The sequence below is a fragment of the Dipodomys spectabilis genome, unplaced genomic scaffold (genome assembly GCF_019054845.1).
Source record: "Dipodomys spectabilis isolate Male_0828 unplaced genomic scaffold, ASM1905484v1 ptg000783l, whole genome shotgun sequence".
NCBI lineage: Eukaryota > Metazoa > Chordata > Mammalia > Rodentia > Heteromyidae > Dipodomys > Dipodomys spectabilis.
In genome coordinates this window covers 3,398,701-3,410,892 of record NW_024871460.1, presented here as the reverse complement: position 1 = coordinate 3,410,892, position 12,192 = coordinate 3,398,701, and the positions used below count along the sequence as shown (strand labels likewise).

Genomic DNA, 12,192 nt, shown 5'->3' with positions numbered 1-12,192 from the left:
GACATAGGCCTAAAATAAAGACAAAAAGATAGTAACTCCCCTCCCCCACTATCAAACACATATTAAGATACTGTAAAGCAACTTCAGAAAAGGTAGAACGATTTCTAAATAAGACCATAAGTAAGACCAGTTGGCAGCAGATAAAAGAGGGAATGGAAGAATCAGAGGCCTATCTTTATTTCATCTGCAACAACAACATCAAAATAACAACAACAAAAAGCATTTAACAAAGCCATGTCCTGCACCAAAGTACTTATATAGTCTTGATTAAGGCCAGTGAGATTTTAATGCTAAGTTGTGCTAGTCATATCGATTGCCAAACTCACAAAAGAACAGTACCTGGATTGCTCCAGTGAAGCCAACAGCCTAATGTATAAAACTCTTAGAATAGTGTTTTACATATAGTAAGCACTTATAAAATCTTAATTACTAATTTTATCAAGGACACCAAGGCAAACTTCCTGCTTCCGGGTCTAGCCTTAGCAACATAGTAAAGCAACACTGGAGAGGATTTTTAACAGCAGAAGTGCAGGCGTGTGCAAGGGAGCCTGGTTACTCACTCCTCCTGGGGTGGTGGCTGGCAGGGGGGCGGGGGAGGGCGGGTGGCAGGTGAGGGCAGCACAGGCTGCCTTAGCCACCACTTCCTTGAAGTATTCTTGGATCACTCCAATTCATGCTCTGTTCTTGCCTTGAAGTTTTAATCTGCCTGACCAAATTGAACACTGGCTATTTGTCTTCTATTTTACATAGTTTCAACTTTTTTTGGGGAGAAGGGCTTTAAATTTAATCTTTACTCCTCCCATGACCTCAGGAAGCACTTGGTTTCTGTTTGAGGGCAGAGCCCTGGAGCAGAGGAAGAATAATCAGCAGAGTCTAGAACAGATGTACTGTGTCCATAAGCCACGATTAGCACTGAACAATAACCACTAACTGTACCCTTTATCTTGCTGGGCAGCTCACAGATTGGTAGATAGACGTGGAGAAGTATTTCAGGCTTCTGCGGTTCTGTGTACAGTCCCCTCCCCCTCTTCTTTAAAGGGCCTGCCTTTTGTTTTCTGGGAATAGGAGTGGTCATTGGAGCTCACCTGTGCAGCAGGCATTCTGCCCAAACCTGACATCACCGAGAACCCAAGATGGAAAACAGTGAGCGAGATATTTGAGATTACAAAGTCAGATCTCAGAAAGCCAACTGCTTTTAAGTTGGCAGACTCTTCCTGCTAAGTAAGGAAGGGATTGTTTACAATTACTGGGGGAAAAAAATATCATGCAAACAGCCAGCTGCTTTGCTGGGAGATTACTCAATGGGTTCATCCCCTGACTCATCAAAGGAACACAGGTGGTCACTGTACTGATTACAGATGAGTGTGGCAGCTCCAGCTCACAGGTGTGAAATGGGAGGAAAAGGGATGGGGGAGGAGGGTGGGAAGCTAGCTAGCTGATTCTAGCCCAGTCTAAACTTCTGGGGTAAGTTTAAACTATCTCCACATCTTCCACATTGGAGAGTGAGGAGTCACTAGTTCTGAATTGAGGGAGTCTTTATAAGAATTGGAGGTCTCCATTTCAAGTCCCGTCCTGCTAAACAAAGACAGTAGGCATCTGTTCTGTCTTTCATTGTGTTACAGTGGGTGGGGTCCCTGTTGTACTTTCCTAGAAAGAATATGAACTTTTAGACCAAAATAAAGAACCAGAACAGGGCTGGGGAGTGGCTCAGTGGTACAGTGCTTGCCTTGCATGCATGAGGCCCTGGGTTCGATTCCTCAACATCACATAAGAAAAAGAAAAAAGCCAGAAGTAGCTCTGTGGCTCAAATGGTAGAGAGTTAGCCTTGAGCTGAAGAGCTGAGGGACAGTGCTCAGGCCCAGAGTTCAGGCCCCACGACCGGACCAAAAAAAAAAAAAAGAACCAGAACATTAGATCATAAGGAATGAGGAGGAGGAAGGAAGTTGCTACTCTCCCCGTTGCCCTCAGTTGAAGGAGAATAACTGAAGTATAATCTGCAACTGCAGACCCTAGAAGCCAGTAGGGCGACAACAATTGGCCTTTTAAAGTACTTTTCTGTAAACACATTATCTGATTTTCTGCGAGTAAGGTTTCTTTATTGTGCATCCCAAACTCCTCTGTGAGGACCCTCAAAGAATCTGTCATAGTAGGTGCCAGGCTAATTTGTTTCTCTTCATTGAGAGACAAAGGGAATTGGATGCACTACAAATCACAAAGGAGAGGTTTTGGAGGTCAAGCTGCCAAAATAACCACGTTTTCTTACAATTTATTACAAGGCTTTATCCAGACATCACTAGTAAATCTCAGTCAGTGGGAACCTGGCTCAGTTTCAGAACTCTCCTAGAAGTCAATTTAAACACGTAGGGGATAGTGATTTTGGCAGTATCAACTCACTCTGGATCCATTTATTTTTTTGTTTTGTTTGTTGCCTTCCTGGTTTCAGCCATTAAATGGCCAGTCTCAGGGACTCATCTGTGCAAGTCCAGGGCTGACTGATTCCAGGCCACATAGTTTACTCGTTGACACCTTTTGTGATCTTAGATTCTTCCTGGGACTGAAAAGAGCTCAGGTGAGACCGAAAGGTCCCAAGATCTTTCTCCAGCTGGCAGGACCCACTCTGGAGAAAGGAGTACGCTCACCACGCAGTGCTGGAAAAGGGCCACCGAGGAAACAGGTGCAAAGACTGGGCTATCCCCAAAGCAGAGAGAGCTTGTGGGGTTTGGCCCCCTGGCAGCCCCCAGGCCCTGCCACCCCTACCCCCACAAAGGTAGCCCTTCAAGGCAACTGTGCCAGGCACCATCGGCTGCCCCCACCCCCCACCCAAGCACGCAAGTTCCCGGCCCACTCTGCCATCACCTGCCCGGGCATGGGGAGAGCCTGTGGGCGCTCAGACCCACATCCAGGCTCGTCACCCGGCGTGTGGCTGGCGTGCCTGGGCGCTCCGTGCAGTCCCCGCCGGGCCGTGCAAGGCGTACAGCCCACTCGCCTGCGCCCACAGAAGCACCGCCTGCCGTGTGACTCAAATCGGGTGTCCAAAGACAGGGCGCCCCAGGGTGGTGTGCTTAAGTGTGAACGGCGGGGGGGGGGGGCGGATAAGAGCCACGATTGCACATGGTCAGAGGAAGGGTCTGGAAGGGTCTGGGTCTGTGTCCATCTGGAGGCACTGACCCTGACCAATAATGAGAGAGAACGAATCCCGCGGCTCCTGTCCTGCAGAAATCTGCGCGACTCCCTCCCATCCGCGGGGGTCCGCGGCCCCCTGCCCACCCTGTCCCAGACCCGCGTGTCCTCATTCACCGGCCCTTCCGTGCGTGGGGGGGGGGCACCCCCGGATCGAGCCCGGTGGGACTGGCCTGGCTGGAGGTCGGGGATGGCCCCTCACCTGCTGAGATCGCTCACGAAGCTGCCGCTCTTCTCATCCAGGAAGCGCTTCCAGCCGTCCGCCGTCTTCACCCAGCTTTGCCCCGGGGACCGCCAGTCCTGTCCGAGGAAGGGCATGGCGCCGGGAGGAGACGCGGTCACGGACGGACGGACTGACAGGCAGCACCGGCCTGGCGGCCTGGGGACGAGCGCCGAGCGCGCAGCCCTAGGGCCCCGCGGTGGGGGCGCAGCCGGGAGCTGGTGCGGAGGGCTGGGCGCCCTCCGTGATCGGGCGGAGCGCGGGCGCTGGGGGCGGGCGGGCGTGGGGTGTTCGCCGTCGGGCTCCAGAAAGTGCAGCCCGGCGGCGCCCGCCCCGTATTTATCCCGGCCGCGCTGGCCCGGCTCTTTGTTGCCGGAAGAGCCTCAGCGCTCAGCCCGCCCCCGTCCCGGAGGCCACGTGGCTTTGTTTATGGGCTCGGCTTGTTTTCCCGGGCGCGGGGGGCGGGGGGCTCCCGCTCCTTTCCCCGGTTGCACAGCCGCGCGCGCCCGTGGAAACTTGAAGCCACGCGGCCCGGCCAGGTCTCCCACCGCCCCTCAGTCCCCTGGCCCCTCGGTGTCCCCTCTGCACCCCCTTCTCCGGCCCCCCCCACCCCTTTACGCCCCCTCTGCCCTCCCTGCGGCGGCGCAGAGAGCCAGTCTGCGGAGTGGAGCCCGGCCCTCCTGTGGCTGTTGGGGTGGTACCCGGGGAGGGGGGGGGGCGGGGAGGGCGTTGTTCTCTCCTTGTCTAGATCACCGCAGGGCAGACGGGCAGATGGGGTGGAGGACCGACCAGCAGTCCCTGGCATCCCCTAAACCAGGCCCGTGCGTCTTCTCCAGGGCCAGGCTAGGGGGCGCATTCTGCTGATCTGATCAGGGTGTCAGGGTTGGAGGGGTGTGTGTGTGTTCCATTCTGTTAGGGAGAGTGTGTGTGTGTGTGTGTGTGTGTGTGTGTGTGTGTGTGCCATTCTGTTAGGCCTCCCTTCTCCATTGGCAAAGGAAGGGGTAAGGGGCTTTGGGGGGACCCAGGAGGAGCTGGCTCTTGGGACAGCCCCCTCCCCCCATTTTACCTAGGCACTGGCCAGGGTTGTAGGAGAACCTGGCCCTGTTCACTGTCTGAACCCTGCTGTAAGGGTGGGGGCTGGGCGTCTGTTCTGAGGACGCCCCCATGCTCTCCTCTCGTTCCTCCCCTTGGGCATCTCCGCTTGTGGCTAATGAGTCCTCTTGTGAATTTTGTTGTAATGTTGGTGAAGTGAAGAGAGAAGGGCCCAGGATGCCCGCCAGCTGACTGCCTTGCACTGTCCTGCCCCAGGGCCTCGCACAGGCCCTCACTCACCTTAGCGATGAACCTAACCAAAGTGAGAGTCACCCTGATTTCCAGATGAAGCGACTGAAGGCCCAGAGGGAGATCAAGCTTCTCAACTCTGGGTACAGTCTAAAAAGATCCTGCTTGCTTTTACATGTGTGTCAGTGAGAGTACTGGGACTTGAACTCAGAGCCAAGGTGCTGTCTCTTAGCTTTTTGGCCCAAGGCTGTTACTCTACCACTTGAGGCAGAGCTCCATTTTTGGCTTTTTAGTGGTTAATTGTAGGTAAAAGTCTTAGGGATTTTCTTGCCTATGCTGGCTTTGAGCCACAATACTTAGATCTCAGCCTCTTGAATGGTTAGGATTATAGGCTTAAGCTACTAGTACTTGGATTTCTTTTACTTTTTTTTTTTTGAATAATTTTTTATTGAGATTAGGTGATTACATAAATTTCACATATTTCACTGTATTGTGGAATAGTGATACTTAGTTAAAGTCACAAATACATATTAACTTTCACAAGGTAAATTGTCACTATCATGATCTATAAAGTTTGTGAATTCTAGGAGCTTTGACAATTGATTATTATTTAAATAAAAATCTATCCCTCCCTGCAGAGTGATGCTCCAGGAAAATTGGTCCTCTCAGCTCAGAGTTGGCCTTCAGTATTTCTTGTGTGAGTAAATGAATGTAGGTAGGAAGGGATAGCATCAAGAGGGCTCCTGGCCTTTCATCACATCTGGTTAGGATACTTTACAGCCTGATCCATTGGGTAATTGGATGGCACAATTCATTAGCTAGTACTCAAGATATTAGTTTCTAGCTCTAGTTGTCATATTTTCATCCCTGTAGCCACTGGCAGCTTTTCTCCTATGTTCTGGAAGGATCTCAAAGGCAGAATAGGCATAAGAACCTGGGTCCCCTGTGTGGGAAGGAGGAAAAAGATTTTTGGGGGGAGTTGTTGTTGTTGGTCCTGGTGCTTGAACTCTAGGCCTGAGCGCTGTCCCTGAGCTCTTCAGCTCAAGGCTAGTGCTCTACCACTTTGAGCCATAGTGCTACTTCCGGTTTTCTGGTGGTGGAGATAAGTGTCTCACAGACTTTCCTGCCTGGGCCGGTTTTGAACTTAGATCCTTAAATCTCAGCCTCCTGGGTAGCTAGGATTACAGGCATGAGCCACTGGTGCCCGGCTTAAGAAGATGTTTTTAATAAAGTCTGTTTTCAAGTAGCTAAGGTTTTCTGATTTAGGTTTCCCACCATAAATAATTTATTACTGTAGCAATAGTAAAAATGGCTGTAAAAACAAGGCCAAAGATCCCAAACAAATATTCGGCACTGCAATCATTGTAAGAGATGAGCCAATGTTGGTTCTTCTGGACTTGGTTGGAGCAAATCGGTATTGACAAGGAAGCACAATTAAGGGATGTGGTTATTAAAGATGAATGCTTAGTTATGAGCCAGGAAACTACTTCCCTAGAGAAACCGCAGAGAGCTAAGAGGTAGAAGATTTGATTTTTAATTCTGCTAGAGCAGCATATGGCTTACCCCAACTTGAATGAATAATACCACACAATAATACTCTTATTTACTCAGCTGTCAAGAACAAATGGTGCTAACCATGCCTACCTTTTCAGGAGTATTTAGAAAGTATGGTAGATTGGATTACTAGTACGGATCCTTCCCTTCTTTGTAATATTGTTATTTGCATCCATACCCTTATCATGACCTCATGGTGGGTCATGTATACTTTTCTATTTTTTAACCACGTGACTTGCTTTGGCCAATGGGATGCCAGTGCATACATGTGACTAGAGTATGACGTATGTACTAATCGGGCTGGTTTGATCTCTTGGGTTTCTACCAGTTCTGTGAAGTAGCCACAACTCTGAATTGCTTGAATCCTAGGATTTGACATATGGAACAGGTTCTTCAATTGTCCCACAGATGTATGAGGAAGAAGTGAATAATTCAGATTGAATGTTGCTGAAGTTATTTTGGTCTTTAAATTTTTTTAAATTTATTTTTATTGTGAAAATACCATACAGAGGGGTTACAATTACACGGGCAAGGCAATGAGTACATTTCTTATCAAGCATTGTTGCCTCCAGGTCTTTCTGTTATACAGTGTTATTGTATCAGGAGTTGACCGCTGCAAAAGGTTGAGTAATTGGAACTTGATGAAAGCTTTTTAATTTCTAAAATCCAAATGGAAGTAGGAAGGAACATTTTTTTTCTTGGTCCTTGTCTTTTTGAGATCAGCAGAACTGATCTCAAGAGGCCTCAGTGTTTGTCTTGAGTCCTTCAACTTTCTCTGTCTTAAAAAAAAGTGTGGCTATTGTATTTTAGACTTCTAGAGTATGGCCTATGGCTGTAGATTTCCTCCATCATGTATGAGTTCACTCTTTCTCAAACACATGGTTTCACCTAGGAAGCTCTGCAGTGCTGGCTCCCACGGGATAAAGTATGTACTGGGTCAGTGAGCTTCACAGCAGAGGTTGGCTTAACTTTGCAAAGACCTTGATGGCAAGCCTCATGGGAGCTGAGCGTTTTCCAATCACTAAAGGCAAAGTATTAGTGTGAGAGCTGTGGGCTGAAGATTCAGAAGTAGATGGATATTGGAACATTCCAGGAGGCTCATCTTGTCCTGTAATGACGATGTGAGTATGATGTGATCACTACAGCTGTAGTTCCACTCCACTTGTACGGGTCACCATGCAGCCTTCTAAAACAGTCTGCCCAGATTGCATGCTGGGTATTTGATTTGTCACTTGTGCTTAGACACTGTCTCAGCAGGTACCACAGTACCTGGCATGGTACATGACATATGGCATACAACCAGTAAATGAGGGCTGTTGGCTTGACCTGGAAGGCTATCAGTCCTGTGTTTTCCCTTACTGACATTTTACTGGGGACTTTGGCATGATGGGAGATTTAGTCCTGCCCCTACAGCTACATTCATCACAGAGGTACCTTACTAGTTGATGAGGCAATATGGTCAGAAGTTGGCATCTTAGAAAAACCAGGTGACTGACTTGTCCATGATGGAATGTGCTGTGCCAAGGACACTGTGCCAAGTGCGTTGCAAACCCATCCTGTTTAACACCCACAAACTACTTCACAGAGAAGAAATTTAGGCTTAGAAGAATTAACTGGCTTGCCTGAGATCACCCAGTATGTATGAAATGGAACTCAAACAGAAACCCAGTTCTCCCTCTGGCATAGACTTGAGCCAGACTGCATTAGATTTGATTGTGGTTCCCCAGTTAAAAATCTGTGTGAATCTGGGCAAGACACTATCTTCATTTGGAAAATAATAATATCTATGTTGACCTATTTCGGAGAATATTATGATGATTTAATAAGAGAATATAGGTGCTTAAAACAATGCTACCCCCAGCCATAGTTCATTCTTTCTTTTCCTTCCTTCCTTCCTTCCTGTCTGTCTTTCTTTCTTCTTTCTTTCTTTCTTTTTTGTCAGTCATGGGGCTTGAACTCTGGTCTTGGACACTGTCCCTGAGCTCTTCTGCTCAAGGTGAGTGCTCTACCATTTGAGCCACAGGGCCACTTCTGGTTTTCTGGTGGATAATTGGAAATAAGAGTCTCACAGACTTTCCTGCCCAGGCTGTCTTTGAACTGTGATCCTCAGATCTCAGCCTCCTGAGTAGCTAGGATTATAGACATGAGCCACTGGTGCTTTCTTTTTGCAAAGTTTACATCTCCATTCCCCCCTCCCCACCCTTGGTTAAGTCCATATCCATCTTCTCCTGCCATGGAATGTTTTGTTGCTTCCCAAAGTACATAGCATAGCTCACTCAGCTTACTTCTAGACCTGGGAAAAGTGTCTATTGCAGTAAAAGCATAGTGAAATGATAGCTTGCTCAGCATTAGTTACTAATTATTGTCTTTGAACTATGGAAATGGTCCTTATTCTGTAGCACATATAGGAGACAGCTTTTTTTTCAAAGGCACACGTGGCATGCATTTAGTCTGTTTCCTCCTAGGTCTTTTCTTTTTTTAATTGTATTTTTTATTATCTTTAAGTCGTGTACAAAAGGGCTACCTTTCAGCATGTCGGTTTATGAGTACGATGCATCTTGATCAGTATCACCCCTTTCATCCTTCTCTCCCATCCTTCCTAGGACTTTTTAATGACATTGTTTGTAGAAAGGGCTGTGAATAACTTGATAAATGTGAAGTGCTTTGTTTCCATTAAACCAGAATGACATCCGTTTATGGCTTTGGCTAAGGGACTACTTTTCACTAAAATGCAATTGTATTTTCTGTTTTCATAGCTGTTCTTTCTGAAAGGGACGTGTGTGTGTGTGTGTGTGTGTGTGTGTGTGTGTGTGTGTGTGTGTGTGTAAAGTATTTAGCAGTAGTCGTAAGTTAAAAATAACTTTTTCTAGTCAGGTGGGGCAGGAGCAGGAATCAACCGTATCTGTTCCAGTGAGGGTGACTTTTATAGAGGAGGAACTAGAGGAAATCAAGGTGTTAAATTTGACCTGCCAGGCCTGTGGCAGGAATGTAGGTTTAATGCCATAATATGTTGCATCTGACCTTATACTTCATTGGTCTAGGGTGTGGTACCTTAGGAACAGTGTGAAATACGTCTTTGAGGTGTGTTAGTGCACAACTGGCCAGCTGTGAGTTATTTTTGGGTCTCTGGCTGCCACAAGTCCTGCCAACTAAACTTGGTCAGACACATGTCACTGAAAATATGCTCATTACTTTAATGAGAATCATTTGGCGTTCCTAAGTGGGGAGAGGGGGCTGTTTTTGAAAGAGTCAAGGGCATTTTACTGTAACCTTCCTTCTTTCATGGGCCAGTCCCTTAATTGTAATGAAAGTCTTTAAATTTTTTTTTTATATAATTTAAAAATATCTAGTTGTACAAAGGCATTTCAATTCAACACATCAGCTCTGGCCACTGCATCTTGATCCATGCCACCCTTTCCTCCATTCTTGTCTTTTTCTTCTGTTCTTAATAAGTAGCAAGAAGTACAAGAAGCAGAGTTGCTAACTTTTGTCTAAGGAAATGAGTGAAAGGCAACATCCACACCAATGGAAGGTTAAACTTGTAGTGTCTTAAGGTAATCACGTTGAATTTGATGTGGATAGACAGCTTTCAAAACATTACTTAAAACTGGTTAAAATTGTGCTGAAACTGGCTAAAACCTGATTATAACCTTTCAAATGATATCTTACATGCTTGCGTAGCAAATTTTAGTTCTGGGGTTTCACATATGCAAATAGAACTTGTGTTGAAATTCTTCTAGACTTTGTTTGGTGGTTTACTTCCTTACCATCAGCTATATTCACATAAATTTGCAAGGTAGATTTTTACCCATCTATTTATTTATTTTTATTTTTTGCTAGTCCTGGAGCTTGAACTCAAGGCCTGCTCACTGTCCCTGGACTTCTTTTGCTCAAGGTTAGTACTCTACCACTTGAGCCACAGCACCACTTACAGCTTTTTCTGTTTATGTCATTCTGAGAAATCAAACCCAGGGCTTCATGCATGCTAGGCAAGCACTGTAACCACTAAGCCACATTCCCAGCCAGGTAGATATTTTTTAAATCTCCATTTATAGTTAAAGAGACTGAGGCTCAGGTACAGTAGCAAGTAAAGTTCAGCTTCAAAATCAGAACAGGTGCCAGTCACTGATGACACATACCTGTAATCCTAGCAACTAGGAGGCTGAGACCGGGAGGATTATAGTTTGAAGCCAGCTGGGGCAGAAAAGCCTGTGAGACATCATCACTAGTTAACCCTCAAAAAATGCTGGACTGGAGGTGTGGCTCAAGTGGTAAAACATTAAAGAGGTACTGTACAGCATAAAACAATCAGAACAGCTCTGAGGGGGCAACCTTTAAACATTAGAATTGCTAAAGCCCAAAGAATAGAGACTCACTAAGGAACACGGCTATTTCATAGCGGCCCTGTGAATTGGGCACCATGATGAGGTAAACAATAAATTTTGAAATAAACTCCAAACTCTCTGGTTGATGACAGGATTTTATCAGGACTCTCATGAAATGAATTTGGGTCTAAGTGTACAAAAAAATACACTTGACCTGCCAGAAGAGGTTCCTCTGTGAAGGCCACCAAGATTTGGAAACTCAGGTGCCCATAGTCTTTACTCGACTGTCAGATTGTTTGTATATATCCGTTTATATATATAAACCTGCCACTTGTTGATATATATATTTTCAAGTTGTTATCATATATACATATTTTGATTGGTTGGCCCTAGTGATTGCGGAAGGCTTTAGTGAGTCTTTTGAAATGTATTTCCTTGTGTGAATCAGCCAATTTGTCAAATCCTGTTTGGTGTTCAGTCTTCATATTTACACACACATGTTACCAAAACAATCATATAAACTTTTGACATTGATGAAGGATGGTTATTAACAATAGTGAGCCTTCCTTCCTTCCTTTCTTTCTCCTTCCTCCTTGCTTTCTTTCTCTTTCTTTCTTTCTTTCTCTCTTCTTTCTTACTTTCTCTTCTTTCTTTCTCTCTCTTCTTTCTTTTTCTCTCTTCTTTCTTTCTTCTTCTCTTCTTTCTTTCTCTCTCTTCTTTCTTTTTTCTTTCTCTCTCTCTCTTTCTTTCTTTCTCTTTTCTCTCTCCTCTCTTCCTCCCCCCTCTCTCTTTTTCTTTTTTGTTGGTTGTAGGGCTTGAACTTAGGGCCTGGGAGCTGCTGAGCTCTTTTGCTCAAGGTTAACACTTTACCACTTGGAGCTACTGAGCTACTTCCAGTTTTCTGGTAGTTAACTGGAGATAAAAGTCTCATGGACTTTCCTTCCCAGGCTGCCTTTGAACTGTGATCCTCAAATCTTAGCCTCCTGGTTAAGATTATAGGTGTAAACCACCAGCACCTGGTTAATAATAGTGAGGTTTTCATTAGGAAACAGAACACAGTTCTCTTTTTCCCTGGATGTCTTATATATTTCTAATTTTTTTATTGTTATAATGTACAGGGCTGGGAAGGTGGCTCAGTGGTAGAGTGCTTGCCTTGCATGCATGAGGCCCTGGGTTCAATTCCTCAGCACCACATAAGGAGAAAAAGCTGGAAGTGGCGCTGTGGCTCAAGTGAGCTGAAGAGCTGAGGGACAGTGCCCAGGCCCAGATTTCAGGCCCCATGACCAAAAAAAAAAAAAAAGTGATGTACAAAGGGGTTACAGTGGCATAATTCAAAAGTACATTTTGTTTTGGAAAATGTCCCCCCTTCCCTCACTCTGTCCCAGGTCTTGTGTATTTCTGTCTGTTGTACCTGTCAGTATCTCCCCCTAACCTCCTGCCCAAAGTCTTAATTTGTAGAAGAATTGTGCTCCTGCTGAATCTTTGGCACATTTGATTTTTTTTTTTTCTGCCAGTATTGGAGCTTGAATTCAGGGCCTGAGTACTGTCCCTTAATTTTTTCTTTTTCTTTTTTTCTTAAAGCTCCTACTCTATCACTTGAACTATAGCTCTGCTTGGGGTGTTTTGCTGGTT

The 12,192-nt window shown here is 45.9% G+C and overlaps 1 protein-coding gene across 1 annotated transcript in view; it reads right to left on the bottom strand.

Moving 5' to 3' along the window:
- The window catches only part of Fbxo32 (F-box protein 32), a 37,729-nt gene extending 34,079 nt beyond the window's left edge, over positions 1 to 3,650 (bottom strand). The window contains exon 1 of the mRNA XM_042673065.1: positions 3,383 to 3,650. Within this exon, the coding sequence (XP_042528999.1) occupies positions 3,383 to 3,498 (116 nt within the window). The 5' untranslated portion in view covers positions 3,499 to 3,650. The remainder of the gene's footprint in view (positions 1 to 3,382) is intronic.
- Positions 3,651 to 12,192: the final 8,542 nt, after the last annotated feature.